This window comes from Larimichthys crocea, chromosome XIX, assembly GCF_000972845.2.
Source record: "Larimichthys crocea isolate SSNF chromosome XIX, L_crocea_2.0, whole genome shotgun sequence".
Classification (NCBI taxonomy): domain Eukaryota; kingdom Metazoa; phylum Chordata; class Actinopteri; family Sciaenidae; genus Larimichthys; species Larimichthys crocea.
In genome coordinates, this window is record NC_040029.1 from 9006784 (window position 1) to 9034223 (window position 27440).

General features: G+C 39.9%; 3 protein-coding genes across 8 annotated transcripts in view; 1 reads left to right on the plus strand and 2 right to left on the minus strand.

Moving 5' to 3' along the window:
- Nucleotides 1-8242: 8242 nt before the first annotated feature.
- On the plus strand, nt 8243-19297 carry cybb (cytochrome b-245, beta polypeptide (chronic granulomatous disease)). 2 transcript variants are annotated; one of them, XM_010753425.3, is made up of 14 exons: nt 8243-8307; nt 9385-9443; nt 10031-10123; nt 12170-12280; nt 12452-12536; nt 12812-12960; nt 14546-14727; nt 14995-15127; nt 15265-15357; nt 15629-15882; nt 16988-17150; nt 17370-17516; nt 17814-17938; nt 18653-19297. In XM_010753425.3, the coding sequence occupies exons 2-14, from the start codon at nt 9399-9401 to the stop codon at nt 18768-18770; spliced, it is 1698 nt and encodes a 565-aa protein (XP_010751727.2). In that variant the 5' UTR covers nt 8243-8307; nt 9385-9398; the 3' UTR covers nt 18771-19297. The 2 variants fall into 2 exon arrangements, with proteins under 2 accessions (XP_010751727.2, XP_027147389.1); XM_027291588.1 differs by lacking the exon at nt 8243-8307 and having other exon boundaries at nt 9284-9443.
- A 1180-nt stretch (nt 19298-20477) lies between these two features.
- LOC104937236 (dynein light chain Tctex-type 1-like) lies at nt 20478-22861 on the minus strand. Its single transcript, XM_019258276.2, has 5 exons — nt 22677-22861; nt 21889-21930; nt 21337-21460; nt 21160-21237; nt 20478-20881 (listed from the first exon to the last, which is right to left on the minus strand). The coding sequence occupies exons 1-5, from the start codon at nt 22701-22703 to the stop codon at nt 20808-20810; spliced, it is 345 nt and encodes a 114-aa protein (XP_019113821.1). The 5' UTR covers nt 22704-22861; the 3' UTR covers nt 20478-20807.
- A 1141-nt stretch (nt 22862-24002) lies between these two features.
- Nucleotides 24003-27440, minus strand: part of rpgrb (retinitis pigmentosa GTPase regulator b) — a 12669-nt gene continuing 9231 nt past the window's right edge. The window contains exons 14-18 of one of the 5 annotated variants that reach the window (XM_027291569.1): nt 26485-26679; nt 26362-26410; nt 26158-26276; nt 25834-26083; nt 24005-25675 (exon numbers count right to left, since the gene is read on the minus strand). In XM_027291569.1, the coding sequence (XP_027147370.1) occupies nt 25856-26083; nt 26158-26276; nt 26362-26410; nt 26485-26679 (591 nt within the window). In that variant the 3' untranslated portion in view covers nt 24005-25675; nt 25834-25855. Of the gene's footprint in view, nt 26084-26157; nt 26277-26361; nt 26411-26484; nt 26680-27440 lie in introns of all 5 variants that reach the window. The other 4 variants (XM_027291571.1, XM_027291570.1, XM_019258273.2 and 1 more) reach the window with 4 other exon arrangements.

The window sequence follows — 27440 nt, forward strand, 5'->3', positions numbered from 1 at the left end:
GTGAAGCAGTTACTCCAGATCAGTCTGACACAGAGTTGATGCAGCTTGTTTAGTCCATGCTGGGAGGCCTCGACTGTTCGTTTACTGTCTCTTCACTGATGTTTAACCAATGAGAACAGCATGACTTGCTCAAGGCCCCCGGAGCCACGAGGCATGACTCAAATTAGCCGGAGTGCATCATGCTCTGAATGAATGATTCATTCCAGATCCTGCGACACAACCGCGAAGGCGACGAGGCGGCTAAATGCAAGCTGATGTAAAGGAAGAGCGAGCAGAGGCGGTGTGTGTGTTTGAAAGCAGTTTCCTATGAGCAGAACATATCAGTGATGGGGAGCTGCATCCTAAAGCACCTGTGGTTGCACTATAAACCTGTGTTTACACATCAAATAACACTACAGCACACGAATGTTTCAATGCACGTGGTGGACGGTAAAAGAAGTAACACCGTAGAGCACAAGACAGTTTAAATTTCAGTTTTTGAATGTTAACATTTGCCGATTCGCCTTTTAGATCTACAATGGCGTGGGTCCTCTTTCACGCTTATCACACTTCGCGTTTTCCGTTCATTCGGGTGAGGGTAGAGCATCTTGGTTGCAGCGTCGCTGCAAAAGAAGACGAGCCAGATTCAACTTTTAAAGAAATGAAACCCCGACGTCATGAAAATGAAATGTCAGCGGAGATTAGGCTTTATATAGGTGGATTAATGGACTAAATCCTACACACTAGGCCTTGTCTGTAGGATTACTTACAGAATATGTCAGGAACCGAATATAATACATATAACGCATTGCCATAATGCTTTAAAATCATCAACAAAGAAGTCAATAGAGTATATTGTCTGGGAAACCAGACAGTCTGTCTGCTGATCTATTTTAGTCTGGACTAGGAGGGCTAAAAACATAAAGAAAAAATGCCCGTATCCGTGTGTGATGCATCTGAACAGAAAATATCAAACATACGCATGATGGATTCCTGGTTTTCGGTAGAAAGTGATCTGATATTCGGACATTCTGCAGCACAAAAAATGCCTTATTGCTGTGGTTACTGTGGTTTTTGTTTGGATTGAGACTCTGATGTTTATTGCAGCAGTAATAACTAATTTAAATCAAATTAAATCAAGTTTATTTGTATAGCCCTTTACAATAGCAGGATGGTACCCAAAGTGCTTTACGACAAAGCCATAACAGGTACAAAGATAGATAAATACAGTCAAATGAAAATACAATTTAAAAAAAACAAAAAAAACGTGTGTACCTAGTCAGAATAAAACGCCAATCTAAAAAAGTGAGTCTTAAGTTTTGATTTAAAAAGGCTGAGATCACTAGTGGTGCGAATGTCGGCGGGCAGATTGTTCCATAGTCTGGGAGCAGCGACGGCAAAGGAACGATCGCCCCACTGTATAAGTCTGGACCTCTGGGCCTCCAGCAGAAGGATTTCCAAATGGTTCTGGTAGTAATTTGGGATAAATTACTCTAAAAATCATATCTGTTAAGTACGGTACTGTAGATTTAAAGACGTTGTTTGAATTTGTGCCAAGATTGCGGTCAACTCTTTTGGCTGCCACCACTAGAAACCACGTTTAATAAGCTGTAGGGTAGTAATAAGGTTGAGAAAATTAGACTACATAACAAATATCATTGGTTAATGTGTTTCCTTTGGAATTACGGATGTCAATATTTCAGTGAGATTATACTAACCTCTTCAGGCTGTGTGGTACCGTGCCTACTCACCGACACACTCTCTTGTACGTACAAAAACACATCTGCAATGATATTAATATACATCCCCATCATGCAGGAAAGAGCTCATGCATCATTCATGCATTTTGTAACGCTGCATAGACGCTGCAGAGAAGAATCCCCATCCCATATATGTGTGGAGTGAAGCGAGGAGACAGTGATGACATACAGAGTCGGACAGATTAATGTCATGTACTCATACGCTGCAGTAAAATACTGATGCATCAACGTTAGAGCAGCATTTTACTGCAGGAGCTGCTTAAACTATGAACCTGTGGTTTCCAAAACAGACCCTCCAAAGGGTCAGCAGATAAATCTCAAGTCTTAAGGCCTCAAAAACATGAGGAAAAGTTTAGAGAATAAAATTGATTTATGACTTTATGTTGTTGTTTTATTGTTTTTTCTTGGTGGGGGGTTCTTTGAGGTGGAAGAACCCAAGACTCCGGAGAAAACCCACAAGAACACGGGAAGATGTTACTTGTTTGCCTTGTTGGTCGTTGTTGGTTGGGCTGGTTTGGTCTGGGGGTAAAGAGTGAGATTGGTTAGAGTGAAAACTAAAAGTTGGTTTTGTATTTTTGGTTGTTTTTTTGGGGGAGTGCTTCTGTACAGAAACATCTTGCAGGAAAACCACAAAAAAAGTCGGTGTGTACTCACCTGCAGCTTGTCCAGAGTTGCATGCAAACGTTCGGGGAGATCAGTTCTTTCTTCTGGGTCTCTTCTGTTCCTCCAGTTCTTTTATCCTGATCTTCAGGTCCTTGCACCTCACTGACCACAACCGCTCAACCACTTCCAGGTGATCTCTTTCTGCTTCACGTTGGAATTCCAGGCTATCTTTGGCCAACTTCACATCAGCCTCAAGGGAGGCAATCTCTCTTTTCTGCTGTGTAAGCTTTAACTCTTGGATGTCCCAAACCTCAGCGACTGCGTTCTCCACAAGCTCCTCCACAAGAAGCGGATCCTTCACTGGCGTCACCACCCTGCCCCTTCTGGCTCGATGGTTCAGCAGGAGCCTCTGCGCCTGGAGCTGTTTACGAGCTTCCTCCAGCTTGTTCCTGAGATCAATACTGATGGCAGTTACCTCATTAATAGATAGATTTTAGCTGGACCTCCTTCAGCTCACGCCTGAGGGCCTGGTGGCTCTTCTGCTCCAAGTCCAGCTGAAACTCAGCATGCTGACGATGACTTTGCTCAATAAAGAGTTTCAAATCCCGATTTATTCTCGTTTGGACTTGAAGTTTCTCCTCCAGTTCCTGCTTCTGGAGCAGTTGAAGCACTGAAGACAGGGTGTCATATTTGGACTTCAGGTAGGATCTTTCTTCTTCTTTGGGACTTGTCAAGATCCTGTTTTGGCAAATTTTACAGATGATGTCCAATATGTATATTTTTTTTTTACTGTTTGTTTATACATTTTAATACGGAGCAGTCATACATTTATACAATTTATTGTTAATCCAGAGATAATGCCATGATTAATCAAAAGGATAGTCTAGTATATTAAATCAATAAAATATCCTTAAACTAAAATTTTGAGAAGCTGTTTTGAGGTCAGGCTTCTCATCAACATTATTGGATGGCATGAATATGTTTTGAAGAACAATTTCACAATAAAGAATTAGAGATATAAATCAGAGACCGAAACTTTAGAAATTTGGACGACAGCCACCCCCTAAAGTTCAGTGACCAACTGTTCCAGGAATTTTCTCACTGTCCCCTGGTGTTGCATCTCCAGTTCCCCATTGCCTGAGCCAGGCCGCTCATTATTTTGGCCCTCTATGATGTTGGCTTTAGGATTTTCTGGCGCCGTTGAGATCCTCTGTGATTTCTGAATGTGCTGTCCGCGCTCCTTTGTGGTCGAGCTCGGGAAGCACTTGCAGCTGATAATGGACCTCCTCTAGCTTTGAATTGGCATCAGTGTTACGGGATTTTTTTAAGGAAGGACCCTTGAATAAGGAGGACTGGATTCAAAGTTTCAAAGTTTAGGTTGAATTTATTATTCTTGTACAAGAAGGAGCGTTTAACAGTGCAACACACAAGAGGGGTTACAGAGAAAAGGCTCCCTGAGGAGCATTATCAGTTGGTTCTTATACAATTTTCTCAAAATGGGCTGTCTCGGACATCTTCCCACTAACAATTTCCTTTTTTGGTTTCTTGTCCAATATGACACTTCCCTTAACCTGTCTCTCTTGCCCTTGAACAATTTTTAATTACCTTTTCCTGCCAGCTTCAGCAAACACGTGCTAGATAAGGGAAGTACACGAGATATGCAAAGGACAGAATACACACACACACACTCTCTATAAGAGTTAAAACATCTGCAGCCCAGTATAATCCTAATGTTTATAACAATCAGCGTTGATCACAATTTAAAGATGACCTTGTTCAAGTCGGTATTTAAAATCCCTCTTCGCCGTGCACAAAGTCGATCAGTCTTTCTCTGATCTCTTTTCTGAACGCTGTGATTTCATCTCTTGTCTGTCTTTTGCTACAAGTTTTTATTATTTTCTTTTTGTGTAGCAGTTCAAGAGTAGCACTGAGGGCCTTTACATTCTGTTTAAAGGTCCACCTACAGTACCAGAAATAAGCATTGCTTAAGTAGTGTCTTACCTTAATTTGCAAAAACATTATCATGAAGTTCAAATATAATATAGAAACATTACAGACTGTTATTCTGAAGTTCAAATATAATATAGAAACATTACAGACTGTTATTCTTAAAGTCAATATATTTTCCAGCATTCAGTGAATATAAAACTAAAACACTATATTCAGACTTAGCACCAGAAATGAAGTGAACCGTTATTTTACCAGAATTTAAGTTCTTCTCCTCCTGTTTACATCCACCTTAGTTAATTAACTATCAATAGATTTATTTATTTTTATTCAAAGAGGACAAACTGGGTAATTTCTCGGTGGTGAAAATGACTCACCACAAAGACCAGAAACTTTCTGCTCTGGTTGTCTGAGCTGCGGCGTTTTCAGTTGGCAGCTTGTTGTGACTGTGCATTGTGAAACGGGTCGGTGGTGATGTCACGGTCACTATGCAACAGATTTAATCTAATCCCCTTCCCCCAGATTAGGAGGGAAAATCACTAGAAGGGCCTTTCGTCGAAATTACATACCATGTGAGTGTTGACTTAACCTTCACCCCCAGCGGCAGGGCTTCATTATGTGTTAACTTCTGACACTTTACACAAGATGTTTGCTTCACTGCTGCAGCAGGGTGGAGGTGACTGTCATATTGTAACGGCTAAAGAAAATATCGAGGTCTGTCATTCTGAAGTATGAATGCAGCAGCAGATCGACACGAGAATCAATGACGCACAGTACTTCACAGGATTATTCCCAAGGGCATTTTTATGTGAAATCAACTATGAAACGCTGTGGATCAGCTGAGAATTCATGCAACCATGCTGCATGTTTCTTGGAAAATCCACAAAATATGGACAGAATTCCTACGTCCTGCAGAGAGGTCGTTTAGGCTGGAGAATTACCCATAATTTGTGTGATTTAGCGGTCATAAAAACAGCCGATGCCTGTTCAGAATGCACCATAGTTTGACATTTGGCTTTTTATTACTATTATTATTATTATTAATGATTTAAGAGATTGTCACACACTGGCAATATGTCTAATTATTTTGGATTCTGTCTGTTAAAATCAATAAATCAAATCATCGAATCAACAATCAATCAAAATCAGGTAGATAGATAGATAGATAGATAGATAGATAGATAGATAGATAGATTCGTTGTATAACAAATTTATTACAATAAGTTCAGTATCGTAATCAAGTAAAACGTTACTTGGAGAGCCTCCAGCCGGATAACGAGAACTCTCTCAAACTAAGCGGGGCAAGCCCTTATATACTGTGGAGATTATGCCCCCAAAACATGCAGTCAAAGTTAACAACATTATAATTGTTGTGTAAGAGAGGGACAGAGGAAATGAGAGGAAATGAGAGGCCCCTCTCCCAAGATGTCCCAACAGATAGCCCTTAACCACGTTAAAGGAAACACGTACAAGAAAGATCAACAAATGGGACTTGAGCTACCCTAGACAGATAGACAGATAGACAGATAGACAGATAGATACGGAAAGTGTCATTAAATAACTTTGGTTATGATTCGGCATTGAATTTAGTTGAATTAATGGGGTCAGGAACTAGAATTTATGCACATAAATGCATTAAGATTGTAAGTCTCGTCTCATTTTAGTAAAGTAAAGAAAGAGTGTGGATCAGTCTTCAGCAAAGTTACTGAAGTTTATGCATGTCCTTCTTTTGAGTTTCTCCATGTGGATTTAAATAGTTAAAGAGTAAGTAGCACTTCTTTGTTTGGAGAAGAACAGAAGAACAGAAGAAAAGAGAAATGAAAGAATAAAAAGGTCTATAGTTACAGAACGTCAAATACAAATACTACTACTACTATAATACTCTTCAGTGTTGGGCTCATTCTGTCACATCTGGTGTTTGTCACTCTGCAACTTGTTCAGTCTATATTATGCATTTACCCCGCTCACTTCCACAAGCATCTGGCCGAAAACACATTTCTACAAAATATACTTAACACGGACAAACAAATGTGCTCACAAAATGAATGTAATTGTCCTCAGATCATTGGTTATTTTCTTTGTGCTATAAAATAAGTGATGGATAATGCCCAACAAGGTGTCCATTATCAGGAGTTAATGGATGATTTGAGGCCAGAACTGTTGCCCCCACAGAGCCCAAAGTCCATTAATGTTATATTTTAATGTGTTTTGCAATCAAAAAATTATAAATAAAATATATATATCCTGACACATACGTATCAAAGGCAGTAATTTCACTTGTGGTGCATGTAGCATAATGTTCGCCATTTAAACCTTGACTGCTGTGATGTAATCACTGACGTTAAGTCCCTCTGCAGAATCAGCAGTGATCCAAATTGAAAATTGAAAGCATCAGCTCTGCAGCTTTAAACCCCGATAACTGTCACCGCTTTTATAACAGAATAAAAGAAAATGTGTCGTGATGGAAGTAAAAATCTGTTTTTTTTTCCTATGAACACCTGCAACACCTGTGGAGATATTTATTTATTGAAACTCAGCACTGTAAGTAAGATATACAGATTTTTTATATTTAATTTACTTCAGTGCATTTATCATTTATAATTATATTCATATATCGAGCAAACAAACAAAGATTTTGCCTCTTTGAATAGAAACCAAACCCAGTGTGCAATGTGATATCTCATTTAGTTTAGAGGTTACAAAACAGTTACTGTGCTTTACCCTGCATGTTATTTTCATATATATAACTTAATAGACTGCTTCTGAATTGCTGGGATCAGTAAAAAACTTTATTTTATTCATTTGCCGAAATTTAGAGGGTAAAAAGTATTTGTATCCTCAGTTTTGTGCAGTACTTGAATACTTGTACATTCATCACGCTAGGTGGCAGTAAAACACAGACATTGCCTCTCTATTCTTGGTTATGTGATTTGATGCATTAACAGACACTAATCTCTCATCAGTCATTTTAATAATCTTACGTTGGTACGTGTAAGACACATCTCCGGATACTGAAGAGTATTACAATAAAGACATACACAGTACATAAAACAAACTATGAAGATAGAATTCAGTGAACACCAGGCAGATCTCGCTCGAAAGCATTTTCTAGTTTACTTCATCCAACAATAACATGTGAACATAATCCTCAATTGTTGTGATGTAATCGCTGACGTTAAATCCCTCAGCAGCGATCTGATTGACGATAATCCAGAGTGAAAGTTGAAAGCATCGGCGCCACAGCACTGATAACTGTGTTACCATTTTTTAAATTCTAACTTTAACACTTTGGGATGTTTACCAGATTATTCACGTTATAATTAGTGAATTATGTTTGTTTAGTAAATCCAGCCCCAGGTCCCGTTAAACCTCTACAAGAAAGAAACCGCGAGAACTCTTTAATTCTTGTAAGGGTCCCTAAAATCTGCAAGAGAACGTGAATCCCCTCTTAAACATAACTGAACCTCTCTGAGACCTACGGAAACTTCTCAAGACAACTAGATCCTATGACAGGTCATCCGGAAAATCAGGTTGGACAGGACCCAAAGGTCCTTTAGGTCCTCAGAAAGTCTCTCAACAACCTCTGAACCTTTAAAAAGCCCCTGAAGTACTTCTGGTAGTACCACTTGGGAGCCCATCAACAACCTGTAGACCTGTCTTAAGACATCTGAAGGTGTCTCAAGGGTCTCTGAGGATCTTTGAATACCAGCAGGTAAAAGCTCCAGAAGTTGACAGCTCCAGTTATTACATATACACTTATATGCAACAATTTTACTGATGTGAGCCACATTTAGATGTTGGTTCAGGTGTTTCTCTTCCTGTAGTTTAGATGGAAACAGGAAGCATGTGGCAATTAATCTTCTGTTTTACTTCAGGTTTACAAATCTGCCACTTCCTCTGCTGAAATTCACAATGTTGCCATCGAGTAACAACTTCCTCCTCAACAGTCACCTGGGTTTTGGCGTTAACACATCCAGGACTCAACAACCTGGGATTGTGGCAGCAGGGCGTCACCACTGTAAGACAATTCATTTACTTCTTACAGTTTTAGTCATTTCTGTATTTGGCGTTTTCACTGGTTTGAAGTGGACAACGTCAATGTTAATCAAAAGTATTTGAGATTGGTGTGCAGTATTTTGAATTTTGAAGTATGTATAATGCAGCATTCACGTCAAATAGTCGCTATACATCAGTGGTCTTTCACCAAGCTCTCGCCAAAGACTACTACTATTACTCTTGTCCGGTGCCTTCTTGTTGACTTATATTCAATTTTTGCCATATTCTGTAAATACAGACCTCAAATCCGACACACCGGCCCTTTAAAAGTACAAAAGCACGCAGTACACCTGCTAAATTTAGGCTTTCCGGTTCACTTGCTGCAAATTGGCCTGATCGATGGATGAGTTGTGACTCTGCAATGCTTCCGCTCCTTAAAATAAAAGTCACAGAAAAAAAACAGTTGTTTGTTTATGTTTTAAAGAATAAAATGTTGGACAAACTGTGACCTGTGTTTCTGTTGCATCAAAACAGGAAATAAATGTTTAAATTTGTTGGTTATACAGGCTCCGACTGAAGTGAACAAGGTCAGATATACAGTGTATATTCACAGGACAAATGTCTGAATTCGCAGTTAATAATTTCAGTTGCTTATTAGGGAAATATGTCTCTTTCAAAGCTGCTTTATACCATTTAAAGCTGAATATCTTTGACTTGCCTGCTAGGAAATGATCCATCTGTATGTACTGAATATGAATGACTGGAACAGAACCAGTGTTTCTTATTAATGTTGCTTCTAAAGGTTTATTACCATGGTTTCTTTCTTGGCCTTTTGTTTGCTCTGACTTTAATTTACAGGAATACGTTTCTAGACTTGATGAGGTTCTTGTCAGATTAATGAATCACTGAAAGGAAACCGAGCTGCTGGAGACAACACAGCTTCCTTCTGAAAAAAAAAAAAAACTTCCTTATTTGCTTTTTAAAAAGAGGGTTATAAATGAGTAATCAGTCCTCTGCACTTTTCACTCCTCCTTCACTGTTTCCTGCTTCCTTCTCTGTTATCGCATTAATACACTCTGGCTCACACACACCTTTTCAGAAGCACTTTTAACCATGGGCAACTTTGCTGCCAATGAGGGACTCTCCATCTTTGTTATTGTAAGTATATTTACTCTAATTTTATATATTGCTTTCATTTATGTACTGTTAAATCTGCATGTCAAAAGCACATATTTTAACAGTGCACAGCCTCGATTTGAGCTAATAATAGTTTGAAGTACTGAGTGTGATGTGAATTTACCTTGTTAAGGCAAAGTTCTTGTACAACTTGAGAAATCGAGAAAAGATTCGTCTATATCTAAAGTTTCCAACCTGCAAGTTCAATTTCAACGGCTGCAAGTTTGTTAATACAGGAAATGAGAAAACATCTTTTTAGTCTCCTGGACTCTCCTGAATAATTTCAGGTATTTTAAAAATGATTCAAACAAAACAACAGGTCTGACACTATGTCTAGAAAATATTGGTCCTTTATCCAAAAATCCATTACGTATAATATTTAAAATTCGAAAATGTAAACTGTATTTCAGGTCAAGGATATGAGCTCTTTGTGTTTGTCTCTAAAATGATTTTGGTATCAGTCCTGACACTGTAAATGTAACATATTTTATTCATGCGTTATCAATTCTTTGGAATTATCAGTCAAACCTTTTGATTTAACATGACACGTGTCTGGATGTGTGTTACAGCTGGTATGGCTGGGCATCAACGCCTTCTTGTTTGTGCATTTCTACATGGCCTTCCTGACGGAGAGATGGTTTTACACCAGGGTCCTGCTTGGGGTGAGTTTTCTGCACAGGTTTCCACACGTGCGTCAGTTTAATTTACTAAAAACTGCTATGAAACATCCAATCATTTTGAGGGTCTTAACCCTTTTTTCCCATAAATAACATCAAGTAATCAAACTGGCATTTAAAGGATTCAAATGTTTGGTAGTTTTAAGTTGTAAGTTTTTAGAGCAGTTTTGTCCTTAATGACAAAAGTGTCCATAGTGACACATGATGGTTGGAATTTCCAGTTTCTGTTTCTTGTTTCTTAAAGTAACAAATATTAAAATAATTGCACACCTACTTTTAGACCACCTATATATAATGAAACAAGTCAAACAGGACGCAGCCTTTTTCAGTTCCTCTAAATTAAAGCGCTTTAATAATTCACACTGCAGCCCACCCACCCACTCTTCTTCTTCTTTATCTTCTTCAGTTTGTTTTCACCGTCTGGGAAATATATCTTAGCTGTCAGAAATCCTCCTAATATCATAATCACCACTCAGGTGCTCATGTTTAAGGTTAAGATTGGTTCTGATCTCATGATTTGTTTCATGACTGACTCTTAAAGATTCATCACACCATGATGTAATGTGGGGAACTTCTGTTTCTGAGACAAACAATGAAAGTACAACGGTAAACATGCTGTCAGTCCATGCATCATTAGAACAAATTAACCCATATTTACTGTAACACGGTGCCACTTCCACACCTGCACAGATAACACCTTATCTGCACCACCTTCTATTTACAATCCCTCTGCCTTGTAGTAAAGGGAAGTACGTCTGTGGTGGGGTTTGCTCTGCGGTCACAGCTGGCTTCATGATACACTGAGTCAATACCGCCCGGCTGCTTAGCTGCTTGCAGAAGTGAAACACGGAGCCGCTCACTATCGGCGTGTGCTTATTTCTTATGTGATTTATGTATTTAAATCTCATCATAAATGTAGAACGATGAGAAGCAGTGTCCGGCGGTGCTGCTTGTCGTGTTTTGCAGGGATAAAAAAGGGAGTTTATGTTGAGATAAGGGTTGAGATTAAAGCATTTGTGTTACATATTAAATACTTTCAATTAATTCCTGACTAAATTAAAATGGAAAATCTGTTTTTTTATATCTTTTAGGACTTGATTTTTATTTTATTTTATTTTATATGTTTGTTATGCACCAAAAACAAATTCAAATTCAAAGATTTTTGCCAATTTATTAGCGTAAAATAAAAATACCGCATTGCTTTTTCACTATAAGATACCCAAAGCCTCCGACCAGTCAGACAAACAGTTACAACAGTTTGTCTTATTGAATTTCCAGGTAATTTCCAACATCATGTCACATTTTCTCGTTAAGACACTTTATTTTCATCCAGTGTGATGTTACTGTAATCTAATCGCATCCCTTTGAAGTGGAACCACTGTCTGTGCCATTTGTGTTTATTAAGCAACTTCAAAAAGTATTTTATGGTAGGGCCATATAAAAAACTAGTTACATCATCGTTTAGACTGTGAAGTCACAGATTTGTTCTGTTACTGACCTTTGCTCTTATATAAATAAAGGAAATCATTTACTGTTTGATGTGCAGCTTTTAAGCATGGTGCCCTGAGGCAATTTTACATTATTTTCAGGCAGGGTATGGTTACTCTGAGGACAGGAGAGTGACGTATGGCAGCTCTCATTTATTTTGAAATTAGAAAAGTGACTTCATTTCATTAAATTCATCCATTAAATTGGCTCAAGTTGGCCCGAATTCAAATGCAGAAGTGGAACGCTAAAACTAGAGCCAAAATTTTCATTTTGGCAGCCATGAACTTCCTTAAACCTGAGGCTAGAGAGTACCATGTGGCGTAAATACACAAATGAAACTAACTCACTGCCTGATTTGTTGTGAAGTTGTTTCCATTTTTAGTTTTAGTTCTTCTTTGCTTCAAATGTCAGTTTGTGGTGAACTTACATATTCAAACTGTCACTGTGAGGTCAAACTCAACCAGTCTACGTATTAGTTTCAAAATGAGCTCTGATAATAATAATAATCTGATTACATTTTCCCCCCTTTCTTTAACCCATCAGCAAGCTCTGTCCTGGGCCAGAGCTCCCGCCGCCGCCCTCAACTTCAACTGTATGCTCATTTTGTTGCCAGTTTGCCGAAACCTCCTGTCCTTCCTTCGTGGCTCCATCCAGGTATCCATAAAAACTGAAGATGTACTCCAAAGAATAATAAAAAACCTTCAAACGAAGGCAATTACTTATATTTTATGACTGAATTTATCTGCTATCAAATGTCGTTAGGGTTTATTTGTCATTGCTCATTGCTCTAACGTTGCTGTATCTGTTTCTCTTGTTTGTATTCAGTACTGCAGCCGCACAGCAGCTCGCCAACTAGATCGAAACCTCACCTTTCACAAACTGGTGGCTTACATGATCGCCTTCCACACAGGTATTATTTTGGCTGAAGATGTAGACAGCCAAAAAAAAACACAAGTCAGAGAATGATTTAGATTTATTGGCTTAAAAGACCCAAAACAAGGTTATATCTGAGTTTTCTTTCTTCCTGTGCTCGTGGTTCTTGATCTTACAGATGAAGTTGTATGTTATTGGCAATGGCAATACAAAGAAATGTTGTCACTGCATATTATTTTTAATGAGAGGGAGAAAATAGATAGGAATGGGGAGTATTATTTTATTAAATGATGTCCTTCTACCTTCTCGCAGCTGTGCACATTGTTGCACACTTGTTTAATTTTGAGTTTTTCATGGACGCGCAGCTGAATCGCAACAGCAGCCTTCTGCCCTTCATCCTGTCTGAAATCGGCACAGGGGACAACGCCTCCTTCCTGAACCCCATCAGGTCAAACGAGACGGTGAGTTCGTGTTCATCATTAGTTTCAGTGTGTTGTAGACAAATAAAAAGGGGCAGCCGCGTTTGCTTTGCGTTGGAAGGTTCTTGCGTAAATTCTGTGAAATTCAGTCTACCTAATTGCAAAACGTCTTACCACAGATTTCTTTTGTTGTCTTCAGATATTTTGTCATTTGACAAAACTTCCTCTTTTCAGCCCCACTTCTTGGCATAAACCACAAAACTATGAAAAAGATGCAGCTTCTCCTGACGTCCTCATGAAATATTTAATGATTCACAGTTTTTAAGACCTACTGTATACGTTGAAGACTTCTATCAAATGTCGTTAGGGTTCATTTCTCTTGCTGCGATTCGTCATTGCTCATTGTTCTGTCTATATGTTGAAGATGCTCTCTGCAGCAAATTCTGAAATATTATAAATCTGAGGTCAAAAACACACTTTTCTAGCCTTTTGTTTACAGCAACTTCTCTCCCTAATCTTAAAATACTACCTAAATAACTACTTTAAAAAAACACTTCCCCCTTTTTGTCTTGACCATTGACGCCCATTTATTTCAATATTTCAGCTGTTGGGTAAGGTCAGTTGCTTCGTTCGGGTTGTTTACTCAAAGACTTTAAACTACATTTCCCTAATTCACGCTGTTATTGTGTTTAAGGTTTCAAACCGAATAATGACTTTATCAATTTATTCATGACTTACTCTTGACATGACCTGATTTCAGTTGCTTTCTCCTCTTACTCCTCGATGGGCACTTCAATGCTTTCACCCCTAGTCAGTTCACCTCCTCTTGTTATTTAAAATGTGTCGACATCCCAACTTCTTTCAGCACTTAGACATCGACAGACACCTCCACTGCTTACATCTCTCATTCTTTAACTGCTTTCGGTGATAACACTTCAACTGATACATCAGTCTTCTTATACGTTATGCTGTTATCACTGTTTCCCTTTCAGGTCTTTCATTTCAGCAGACACTTCAACTTCACCGAGTGCTTGCACTTCAATCAGTACTTCAGCACCTTGACTATTTAAATTGCCTTCAGCGCTTCAACTTAAGATGAATCTTCCATTCCTTTCAGCATGTTCGTTAGATAGTTCATTTGCTTTCGGTGATTACACTTCAATTGACGCAACTCCTTTCAGTTTATACACTTAAATATATGAATTTCTTCCACTTCAACTTCCAATTTAGGTTAATTTATCATTTACACTTTCAATTACACCTTCCTTCAGTTCTTGAACTTCGACTGATCGTGAGACCTCACTCATGTCAGTGGACGCTTCAACTTAATTCAGTGCTTGCAGCCTCTCGATCTAGTTTCCATTGCCGCTTCAACTTCTTTCAGTAGTTCAAATGTGACAAATCAAGATTTCAGCTGCAAGTACACACATTTTCTTCAAAATGTAATAACTTACCAAAAATAGGGGAACTATGACGAAACAGACATTTGGCAGATGAGGGAAGTTAGCCAATAAGTGTGATTCAAGTGGAACCAAGTGAGACGCCGTTTAAAGGTGACAACCTTGTGACCATGGCCAACGCAATGACTAATCCTAAACTACAGTTTTTAACTGTGATTATGATGCAGAACCCTACCATCGTCATGTTTACCACCATCGCCGGGCTGACGGGCGTGGCCATCACGTTAGCTCTCATCCTCATCATCACGTCGTCCATGGAGGTCATCCGCAGGTCCTACTTTGAGGTGTTCTGGTACACCCACCATCTTTTTGTCATCTTCTTCATCGGACTGGTGTTCCACGGCTACGGGTGAGAAGACACAACATACAGATAGAACAGGTTTTCAGAATTAAGGTAGCTACTTTGGATTTTTTCAGGTTTTTCTGGTGTTTGGACTTTGACTTGTCTTGGGGGGAAATGGCAAATGCAAAAAGACTTTGAGAGTCTTGATTCCCTGTTTTGACTTGGCCTTGTCTTAAGAGGTTGTTGTCTACACTACTGCTTTGGATATATACAGTTTCATATCAGATATAAACTACAAGCACTAAGAATTCTGTTGTTGTTCACTGGTTGCAGACGGATTGTGCGAGGACAGACGGCTGCTAGCCTGAAGACCAACAAACCCGACTTTTGTGCCTCCCAGTTTGAAGAGTGGGGAAATAACGGGACCAACTGTGCTGTGCCAGAGTTTGCTGGAAACCCACCAGGGGTGAGCTACTCAAGGCCGCAGGGTGTTCGTGGAAAATGTTTCTTTCATGTTTCACTGTTTGAAACCAAAAATACACCTTTTAACCTGTATTTGCAGTAGTATCACCCCACATTGTCCAATTTGTCTCTTTTCTCCAGACGTGGAAGTGGGTGGTAGGCCCGATGATCCTTTATGTGTGCGAGAGGTTCGTCCGCCTCTATCGATCCCACCAGAAAGTGGTCATCACCAAGGTGCGAATGCGATAAAGTAAAAGAGATGTAAAGAGTCATCTAGGATATCTTCTCTATCCTGTATGTTTGACAGTCTCCAATCTCCAAAACTACTTGTCAGATTTTAATGAAATGTGGCAGAAACCTCCACCATGGTCCGACAAATGTCATGTCTTTCTTGCTTTCTTAGAAGAACAAATCTTGTTGTATATAGCCACCTGATGAAGCTTCCTGATTACACCAGATTTGGTATATTACAGGATAACTTACTAACCGCATACCTGTGCTTCAGGTGGTGATGCACCCCTCCAAGACCCTGGAGCTGCAGATGAAGAAGAAAGGTTTCCATATGGAGGTGGGTCAGTACGTCTTCATTCAATGTCCATCGGTTTCCAGGCTGGAGTGGCACCCCTTCACCTTAACCTCTGCACCCGAGGAGGACTACTTCAGTGCCCACATTCGTATCGTGGGGGACTGGACACAGGCGCTGTACGAAGCCTGCGTTGGAGACCCAACTCAACCTCAGGAGGCCTGGAAACTGCCCAAGTATGACAGCAGGGATAAGTGCACCTGAAATTGCTCGTGATTACATTTAATTACGCCCTGTACTTTCCTTTGAAAAGCCAGCAATGGGGGGGACACATTTGCTGCCTGTAGTGATCTGTTGTTGGTTTTTGTAATTTTCTTCCATTTCAGGAGCCAGCAGAGAGGCAGAGATTGTTGTATTGTAGAGATGTCAAATTAGGTCCCGGAGTGGTCCTGCTGAGCAAGCCGGAGCATTTTTCTGTTCGCTTCAGACGAGTGAATGAATGCTTCACTCTTTCATGAATGAACAAGAGAGGCTTTTATTTACTGCAGCTCCTGCTTCTGATGAAATTACCTCCAGGCTTATAGGACAACAACCAGGTTGAAGATATGCTTCATGATCTGAAGAGAATTATAAGCAATCTGATAACATCATATATGATAATATATCAATGGTGTTTTTACCGGGATTGCGGGACTGTTAAAGCAGCTACAAGCTACAATTTTGTATGATTGTGGCACCCTGTGGATAACCCGCCTCTCTGAATCTGACACAGTGGTAGGTAGCATGAATAACTTTAGAGAAGTAGGTGGTCTTGTTTGTTTATGCAAGTCGAACAGAAGCACAAACAGCCAAAGAAATAAGCACATCACAACCATGAAGAGTTTGAACATTCATGGCACCAAAGAGATATTTCTGGGAAATTTGAATAGCATGCATTTCATTCATTTCAAATTTTTGTGAGTTGTGATGGGAGTGGACTTGATCCTCAGTTGAAATTCAATTAGAATAAAGTCTTATAAATGCCCCCAAACAGCCCCAAGACAGATCTTTTGCGTACAGCTTTAAGAAAAATATGTATACAATATTTAAAGTCGGTCCAAAAGTCTTCAAATTTCATGCTAAACCTTTAAATAATTGAGAGGTTTGCCTCATCCTGATCCCAGTGATGGAAGAAGTGCTCAAGTCCTTTATTAAAGTAAAAGTAACACTCTTTCCTGCTCACCCGGTTTCTTTGCATTACTCGTAGGAGGACACCAATACAGATGTGGGGACGTTTAGAAAACGTTTGCGCCGTAGATCTCAGTAATATCTTTTGAAATCTCTTCTTCGCTCTCTTCTCAGGATAGCCATAGACGGCCCGTTTGGCACAGCCAGCGAAGACGTGTTCGGTTACGAGGTGGTGATGCTGGTGGGCGCGGGAATCGGCGTGACTCCTTTCGCCTCCATCCTCAAGTCTGTGTGGTACAAACGCATCCAGAACAACCAGGACGTGTTCACCAAGAAGGTGAGGGAAGAAGAAGACTTTGGCAAAGCAACTCAAGGTCCACTTACTAGCCTTTTAGTCATATCACTCAGACTGTATCTAGCTTACTATATTGTGGCACTTTTAAGGGTTAGAAATGTTCATTTTAACATCCACGTCTACTTACTTTTGACCAGTACTCAGCAGAGGTTGTTATATAAAATATATTTTCAAGTTCTTGGCTGTTGCTCTCCTCCCCAGATCTACTTCTACTGGCTGTGCCCTGAGACGCAGGCCTTCGAGTGGTTCGCAGACTTGCTGCAGTCTCTGGAGAATCAGATGGCGGAGAAGGAAATGACTGACTTCCTCAGCTACAACATCTACCTCACCCGCTGGAAGGATACCGAGGTACGACAGGGGTCGCGGGATACAACAGAATCAGACTTATTGCTGTACTCGAGTATTTCCATTTTATCCTCCTCTTATTCTGTATTATATACATTTCCCAACCGTTTAGGCTTGTGACCTGATGCCTGATTCTTCATCGAGTTAAAGAATCATAAAAATCTTTGACTTCGGGTGCAAACAGATCACGTTGAGGAAATTAGACACCCTTAGTCATGAGGTCTTCTACCTGAACAATGACAGATTTGTAAACGTTCTCCCAAAACCCTTCAGAAAACACATGGTCTCTTCTTTTGTCAGGCGGCTCACTTCCGTGTTCACCACGAGGCGGAGAACGACCCAATCACAGGACTCAAACAGAAGACTCTTTATGGGAAACCTAACTGGGACAATGAGTTCACCAATATTGCGACAAAGCACCCGAGGTGAGGCCATTTGTCACGCTGTTACGCACTGTACACACACACACCCTCTCCAACTGCTAATGGACAAATGATTTCCATCAATCCATTGTGGGTTGTGACCGATGGATTACTTCGGGAAACGCTAAGTAACAACATGTCATCGCTGAAGAACAATTTGTTGCACAGCCAGCGGCAAACCACACGACCATCAGATAACAGTAAACAAACAGTAAATGTATCCGGGGCGCTGGCGAGGATAAAAACTTCCTTGTGACATTAAAGCATTTGTAGGACTTGTTTGCATTGCAAACCAACTGAATACTCCTCGCCTCCGCTGCCCCTGCAAGCACGTGCCCGCAAAACTTGCGAAAAATGTGAAAAAGATGCATCTACATCTAAGTGTTTGTGAAATATAAGACCAAAGTTTAGTGTGAACTTGATTTTCTCAGGTTTAATAAAAAAAACATTAAGTCCTCCAACCAGGAGGAAGCTGATGGAGGGCCAGATGATTATTTCCACGACAGTAGTATCCTCCTACGTGCCAAGAGGGAAGAGGAACCTGCACGTGGGTTTGGAAACTCGACTGGGACCCCTGAAAATAGCAACATCTATTTTCAGGATCCATTTGGGTATATAAGTTTAGCTTTAGAGTAGTGGAGCCTACACATATTTAAGTGTCTTTACAGAGATGGAGATAATAATCACAAGAATAACTTGTATTTTCGCGTCCCGCAGATCTAAAGTGGGAGTCTTCCTGTGCGGTCCGCCTCAGCTTGGGAAATCTCTGGAGAAACAGTGTCTGTCCCACTCAGAGGCCGACGTCAAGTTCATCTTCAACAAGGAGAACTTCTAAAAAAAACTGCTGAAAGAAAAGAAACCACGAGAGAGCAAACGTCCCAAGTAGCAGTGAGGTCAAGGAATGAGATGTTTTTTCCACATCCACGTCTCGTATTATGTTTCTGAGTTCAGCTCATCGCCGACCTGCTCGGCTCTCATCATTTCTTTGCAACAGACGTTTTGCAAAGATCCTCCCTGTTGCTCAAGGAAGCGAGGGACCAACACCCGCTGTGTTTTCCACATTAATCTGTTCTGCTTTTCTGTTACATCAATGTGAAAGTCTGCTGGTTTCAAAAGTTTTCCTCTTATTTTTATCAGCTAGAAACGTTATTTTGCTTTTCTGCTTTCTTTGTGCCAGCATTTAGAAATGCCGTTAAAGAATCCTGGATGAGGTTCTCATAGTCAAATAAGTGGATTTATTTAACTTTATTTGCAGCTGTTATCTATTTCCGTGTAAGGAGAGGGAGCAATGACAAGATGGAGCTGAATTCCTTGAATGCGTACGCATACTTGGGCAATAAAGTTGATTCTGATGTCCAGACATGTCTGAAAAAAGTGGCTTCTTTTTTTCTGCACAAACATTCAAGCGCACATGTGAAGAAAGCAGCACATTTATCGTAGAATCATTTCATGAATTAAATATTATTATACCAAGCCCGCATTTCAAAGTATAGTCTTCAAAGATGTGGTCAGCATGATTGTGTCAGATAAAATATTTCAAGAGGTCACTTTAGAATTAGTTTTGTATATTCTCTCACTATCTTACACAACCGAAGACTAAACAGCCGTGAATGATGACATTTCTATTGTAGCTTCAAGAAATTAGTCACAATTCTGAATGAATTTCCTTTTGGAAGATGACCCATGGCGTCTGTCGATACTAAAAACTACAGACAAAACAAAACGATTCTTATTTTCTGGTGATTACACACTAATGAAAACACAGTTATGAATGCCATATTCTGGAAATAGAGCACACTGGACCTTTAAATGTTGATCAAAATACCTTTGATAAACAGAAACACAAATAAAAGGTCCTGTACTTTAACTGAAGTACAAAAGGTATTAAAAGCAAAGTAAACTTTAAGTATGAAATGACTCATTATGCAGATGATGCGGACCTATTTTAGAACAATAAACATCATAAATATAAATTAATTCCTGTGTAAACTTCACTTGATGTTGCAGCTGGTAAAAAAGTGAAGCACATTTTAAGTTCTTTACAGTCGTGTAGCCTAAATACACGATTCTCAATCATGAAATGAATAAATTCTATAAATAAATAAATAAAGTTATGGTATATCGTTTGAAAAGTGCATAATTATGAATGAAAACAAAACATTCTGAGGCACTGACGCTCACTTACATTAAGAATCTTAGAAGAAACAGATTGACGTGGTGCGTCACAGTGATTTCAGGAGTTTTTATCGTCCTAAGTCTGAAGTATTTGGGTTGAAAAGTTCAGAATATAAATAATCCCTATTGCATCTACTAGTACACACGGCAGCAAACATGTTTTAATCTGTGTGAGGATTATGAGGGGGTCCTAATGAGGGCTCAGGGCAAACACACAAATGGAAAGGAGCCTTAATTAGTATCATTGGTAACACCTGTGTTGTTACACGTCACAACTACAAGACGATGAAACTGAGAAAATATAAACACGACTTAACTTTAGTGGAGTAGAGTTCACTGATAATACACGACAGAAGACTTTGGTTCCTTCATAAATCTCTTCGTTTATTTTCCAAAAAATCCTCTTTCTCTCTCTCGTCGACTTGATTCACAAAATAAAACAAAACACGAAAGGATCCGTCTGAATGTGTCGTTTGAAGCTGCTGCATGCTGTCAGGCTTCACCGGGTGATTAAATACGGCCAAATATTAAAGCGCTGCTGTGATACGAGGAGATAAATACGTTAAGACGACGATGTTTACATGCATCTGAGGGCTGATGTGTGGATGTGGACTCATGTGGCACATGGTGGCCCCCTGGCGTTCGCAGGAACATACTGCACTCTTTCTGTGGCGATATGTGTGTGTGTGTGTGTGTCTTATGCGATAGCCACAGCGAACACACTGACGACACAGTACATGGTGCGATTCTCCCATCTCACGGTGCAGCTTCCTGCAGGGACAAACAAGCAGACGGGTAAGCGGGCAGCTTACGAGAAGCTGGGTACAAATGAGGTGAGATCGATGAAGTTGTTCCCAGCTGGAACAAAAAAGACAAAAGAAGGGGAACTACGGAAAACAGAACAGAAGAGAAACAAAGGGAGCAGGACCCAACAAAAGAAAAGAGAAGAGAACTGAGTGAAGCACTGGCAATAAATCAAACAATCCTCATTCTGATTGGCTGTTTTTTGGAGAGTAGAAGTTCGAATGAAGTGACGCTGAGCTGCTTACCGTCCATGGCAGTGTCCCAGTAGCAGGAGTTAGCTGTGTGGAGGCCCGCTCCGGTTTTCTGCATCACAGCACACGTCACTGTACGGAGAATCAGCACACAATCAACACTTTATTCCATGTTATATAAAACACACGACTCATTTCCTCCCAACTCAGATAACGGAGACAAAGACATACCGATGTATTTGTACGGTTTCCCCTGTTTGACGAGCTGCGTGAGGCAGCGCTCCACGATGCTCGCGGTCCATTTGTTCACCTGACTCTGGCTGTAGTCGTCACCGGCCACGACGCTCTCGATGCACTGGGATGAACACACGGATAACAGAGTGAGCGTCGGCAAGTCATGTGGGAGTCAGCGGGTGCTGTTTCACCCTCGAGGAGACTGAAGTGAAGAGCAAACACTGTCCTGCTCCACAGCGGGAAGAGGCTCCGGTTAAGATTTCTGTAGTGTTGGATGTTTTACAAAGACCTGAGGGGTCTCACTGCCAAACGAGCTCGAGTACAAATACATAAAAACTTATTTAGAGACTCTTTGAGAAGGAACAATCTATCTAGACATTCGTTAAAACTCTGTGAGCGCTCACTGTCAAACATTAAGAGGAATTAAAAGAGTAGACGTTAGATCTCACGGTTTCTAATAATATATATTAAATATCTAAACATTTCACTCTGGTTATGGCTGTATGAAGCCGATGAGGTGGAAAACTTCATGTTGAAGGTTAATGTTACCTCTTTGACGATGCCGTCAGTTTCTTCAGAGTTGAAAGATCCCTGAACAACAACAAAGAGACAAGAGAGTCGTCATGACGACAGGTTACCATGTGAATATACAGATGTTTACTCTGCTCATTACATGAGGCATCAATAAAGTGTCTGTTTATCTATCTGTCTGTCTGTTTATCTGTCTCTGTCTGTCTGTCTGTCTGTCTGTCTGTTATCTGTCTCTGTCTGTCTGTCTGTTTATCTGTCTCTGTCTGTCTGTCTGTTTATTATCTGTCTGTCTGTCTGTCTGTCTGTCTGTCTATCTGTCTGTTTATCTATCTGTCTGTCTGTCTGTTTATTATCTGTCTATCTGTCTGTCTATCTGTCTATCTGTCTGTCTATCTGTCTATCTGTCTGTCTGCCTGTTTATCTGTCTATCTGTCTGTCTATCTGTCTATCTGTCTGTCTATCTATCTATCTGTCTGTCTGTCTGTTTATCTATCTGTCTGTCTGTCTGTCTGTCTGTCTGTCTGTCTGTCTGTCTGTATTTGTAGTCCATTCTCATTAGAAAACTACAGTAAAGCTGGATGCTAACTGAAAACAGTGATATCAGTCCAAATGTCACTTCCAACAGTCCGCTAACACCCAGCGACATCTCATAATGTAAATATAGTTAATCCCAGACATGATGTTTGTGTTTTTAAACGAGCTTTAACGTGATAAGTTAAATAGTTTCACACTGGGAGTGGCTAGCTGGTGCTAACCACCTTTAGCTCGACGTATTTAAAGAAACGCGTCGGTTCAAACAGACAAACCTCGCTGCCGTTCTGATATTCCTCCATCCTGTCATGAACCTCCGGGTCCGACTCACGCTGCAGATTTTAAATGTGTTTAAAAAAAAGTGTTTTTAATTCACGGAGGAGAAAAACAGAGAGGAGAGCGGAGAGCGAACAGGAAGCTGCTGCTGCGAACTTCCGGCGAGCTGTCAACAAAGAGCAACCCACGAAGAAGAAGAGACGACCGTTAGCTACCAGCCTAGCAACCGTAGCGCTGTAACCATGGCAACGCCTTAACGTTTATTTACCAACAGTATTAACAATATTACATTACATTACGTTACATTATATTATATTATAGGACATTAGATAATATTATTTATATACATTACATTACATTACATTATATTATTACATTACATTACATTATATTATATTACATTATTATACTATATATATTTTATTATATTTATTACATTATATTATACTATATTTTATTATACTATATTATATTTTACATTATATTAAATTATATTTATATTATATTACATTATATTATATTAATTATATTTTATTATATTACATTATACTATATTATATTTTATTATACTTATTATATTTATTACATTATATTTTATTACATTATACTAAATTATAATATTAATTATTATAATATACAGTTAGTTATACACAGAACGTGAAAAAATACGGAAGCGTATTGTGCGTATACAGTTGTGGCTGTTTAAATTTTGACATTAAAAGGTGCAGTGTGTAAGATTTTCAGAAAAAGGAAGACATGGAATATAATATTCATAACTATGTTTTCATGCATGGATAATCACCTGAAAATAAGAATCTTTTTTATTTTTGTTACTTAAAAAAATACTAAAATACTGACTCTAGACATGGCCTTTCAAGTGTTGTTTCTCTTTTACACTAGGAAGGTGAGGGTGATGTGAGGAGAATGCAATGCAGCGATTACACCATGCAACTAAACTCTACACACTGGACCTTTAAGCTTGTTGTTGTGGCTGATACAGTTTTTAAATTGTACATTAAGAGATAGCAACATATGCTCCAGCCTCCCGCGACCCTGATGAGGATAAGTGGTTAAAGTAAATGGATGGATGGTGACCTTATACTTCACGTTAAACAACATACTTCATAAATATATATATAATACAGTACTGGGCTACATAAATAGTAGTTTTTAGCCTTGTATAGTGTGTGTAGGGATTCTTTCCAGACTGCATACAGCCCCAACAACATCCACCACTTAGGTAGGTCAGCCTGTATGTTGTAATAATAATAATTAAACAGTAAACATATACAAACACAATGACACACGTTCATCTTTATATCAAAATGCTTTACTGATATCACAAAAAAATCCAAATGATAAAAAAAATGAAGTTGATAGTTAAATGACGATTATCATGTCAGAGTATAAAACTTATGCATCTCTTTAAAATGCATACAAGTCACATCAAAAGTGCAAATGTGCTTAACAATAAATAAGATTATTTACATCCTCAGTTTAAAACACACACACACACACACACACACACACACACACACGCACGCACGCCTCGAGGCTCAGCTGCTGGATAGATTAAAAAATATATTTATATATGTGCCACACAACAAAAACTACAAACTTTAAAGTTAAAAACCGCCCAGCAACACGGTGATTCTGGCCATACTGGTGGAGGAAGAGGCTCAGCTGTAGGTCACTTGTGAACAGACAGTGGTTGAAAGTGTAGTGGTTGATATAAAGCTGCATGCTGGTCGCTCCAGACGGAGACAAATTCACAGAAATCATGTCAGGTGATTAAGCAGGATTGTCTTTGATGACGTCACGACAAAAGGAAACCCATCATGATCAAGTAACAACCTCTCATTGTTAGTGGTGGGGTCTGGCTTCAGACTAGTTTCACACATCCTGCTACTGCTTCACCTTAAAAGCATTCACCTTTAACTAACTGAGGGTGGCTTTTATTGTGAAGAAGCTACAGGAAGTGTGACATACTTGTCACTAAAAGGAACAGAGCTCTGTTATTAAAGTGCGCTTGCCATCAGTTTCCACAGGGGTCGCCAAACCAAGGACGATTATGTTAAAAACGTGTTTGAAAGTTCGCCTCTGAAAAGTTTGAACCTTGCTCAGTCTCAGCAGTCAAAGTGGACTCCAAAGGACACGGCAACGCACAAACATGCGTAGAAACTTTGAAACCACTCCTGAAAAGTTTGTTTTGTTCTGAACGCTCGCTTCCACGTCTCCGTAATGCCTCCTTAAAGCTGAGAAGCTTTCCCAGGAGTGAACTTACAGATCAATGGCTCCTGTTAAAGCCCCACTCTGTGTGTCTAGACATCTAGAGACACATTATTTAAACATTTTGGCATCTTTTTATGACCTTAAGACGACAAAAAAGAGTGGAAATTATTAGCCAATGCACAAATAATGTCTATTTTCACAATCTATTAATCTTATGTTTAATTTTCTACCAAATATTTGGTGGTTCCAGTGTCTCTGATGTTATGACTTGCTCCCTTTTATTGTTTTCTGGTGTTTTGTAGCCCAAACAATGAATCAACTGAGTAGATGGAAGTCTAGCCTTTGTTTCCATTTGGAGTCCATTTTCACAGATGGGTAACTTTTCAGAGGCTTCGGGCCGTAGGTGTCTGAAAGGTTTTTAGTGGAGTATTCCTTTAAAGAGACATTTACCAAGTGACTAAAAATTTGCCTCTCAGTTTTTTTTTGCCTTCTGTGGCTGAAAGGTGTGGTCAAAAGTGTCCACCCGTAACCCCGCCCATTCGTGATGTCACAGAGTACTGACACACCCTTGGAGTACACCTGTACGTCACAGCAGCAATGTTCGCATCTCTTGTGGGAGGACAAGTGAAGAGGCTTCATCTGATCTGGTCCAGCTCTACAGAGGAGCTGGATGATACCGTGCACCACAGATCTATATGACAACGCCGTCATCCTCGAGGGGAACGACTTGAAAACACAGTTAAAGGTTCCCTGTGGAGTTTTACACCTGCAATGTGCCACCAAAGGTAGAGAAGAAGACTGAAAGTTAGAATGCTGGATTTAAAATACAGCTTTATAAATGTCTTGGTGAGTTTACTCCACACGGACCCTTTAAGTCGCACTGCTAATGAACCTTTGCACACTTTGGTCTGACTCTTAACTCACTGAGGCCACCTTAGAGTCTTCATCACAGTATTGTGCAAGCACCAGAGCGAGGCCCCCGGGCTCCAGATGGTAGAGGTCTTTGCTGTGCTCCGCCTCCGTTCGCCTCTGTGTCGCCGCTCCCAGCAGCAGCAGCAGCAGAGGGCGGCGCTCCCTGGACGGCTGCATCCCCGCGGGTGGCAGCCTCCGCTGGGGTTTGGTCCCTGTCGGTCTGCTTCGACCTAGAGGAGGACAGCCGTCTGAAGAGAGAGAGCTGAGAGGAGAGGGGAGAGATGAAGGACTAGAACCAGAACCTGTCTGTCACATTCGTTTCTTCGGCTTTCAGACCTTTTTGTTGGCGCCTGATTGGCTTTTGGAGTTGCTTTCTGTCGTCCCATTGGCTGGTTTGGTGCCGTCATCTTTCTTTTCTTGACCTGTAGTGTCGGGCTGTTCCGTGATTTCAGCTGCTGTTGACACAAACACAGTTACGTTCAAAATTCAGTCAGTTGAGGTGAATCTCTGCTTTTTGAGGATGCAGCTGACTAAACAAACCTTTCTGCTCCCCATCAGGTATGGACTCTTCTTTCAGCTCTTCAGGCTTCTGGGAAGATCAGATGTTACATGTTAGTGTCAACACGATAATAAACGAATAAAATGAATCTATAATCGACCTACAGGACTCTGAGTCTCCTCCGTTGGTTTCTCAGTCGAGTCGTCGAAACTCGAGGACGGTCCCTCCGTCTCAGCTGACGTGTCATTATCCTCTTCTTCCTCCTCCTCCTCCTCCTCCTCTTCTTCTTCGTCAACATTGTCCTCTTCTTTCTCTCCTTCGTCATCTTCCTCTCCTTCCTCTTCACCTTTGCTCCACATCTGAATGAATTTAACACAGCACTTTGAATAACTTGGTGTACAGGTTGTGGCACAGAAGCAGTTTGGATGATGAATGAAGGGATTTAAAATAAAGAGGAAAGACGGGATCTGTGACAGGAAAGGACACAGCACAGAACAGGAAACGTCGGGTAAAATTGGGATTTTTACTTTTCTACAGCAGGAAATGACGGGGAAACTAGGAGTGGAAGAAGAAGAAAACAAGCCCCACCTGATCCTGAAACCACATCAGATGCCAAGAAAACAAGCCCCACCTGATCCTGAAACCACATCAGATGCCATGAGTTTGTGGAAATTCGCTGGAAACTTTATTTATGAAGTTATTCATGAGGCGAAAATGTAAAAAAAAAACTTCCAGTTGATCAAACTGTCTCCCTTTCTAAACCGAATATTTGAAATATTGTGAAATACAAAGACATTAAAAGACGTCACGTTGAATTCTGGCAACTCATGACATCAGTTTTGAAGACAAACATCACCAAATGAACAGAGAAAAACGAGAGAGATTGATTGAAAATAAAATAAAATAAAGGTCAGCTCCTGTGTACATTTTCAAAGTCTGACATTCTGGATAGGTTTTGATCATTTAAGATGCTTTTGTGCAGTTTCAAAATATATATATAAAAAAACTTTTATGGGTTTTATGCACTGGGTTGTGAGTACATGGGATATTTTGATAAAAAAGTTGTAATGTTAAGATAATTACATAATTATACAAGTGAAAAAAGTCAAAGAAAAAAGAT

Coding starts and splice junctions, on each gene's coding strand:
- cybb (XM_010753425.3), top strand. CDS start 9,399: ATGGGCAACTTTGCTGCCAATGAGGGACTCTCCATCTTTGTTATT. Junction 15,128..15,264: donor TTGCTGGAAACCCACCAGGG/GTGAGCTACTCA, acceptor TCTTTTCTCCAG/ACGTGGAAGTGGGTGGTAGG. Junction 17,151..17,369: donor AGGACGTGTTCACCAAGAAG/GTGAGGGAAGAA, acceptor TCTCCTCCCCAG/ATCTACTTCTACTGGCTGTG.
- LOC104937236 (XM_019258276.2), bottom strand. CDS start 22,703: ATGGAGGAATATCAGAACGGCAGCGAG. Junction 21,461..21,888: donor CTGACGGCATCGTCAAAGAG/GTAACATTAACC, acceptor TGTTCATCCCAG/TGCATCGAGAGCGTCGTGGC. Junction 21,238..21,336: donor GAAACCGTACAAATACATCG/GTATGTCTTTGT, acceptor TTCTCCGTACAG/TGACGTGTGCTGTGATGCAG.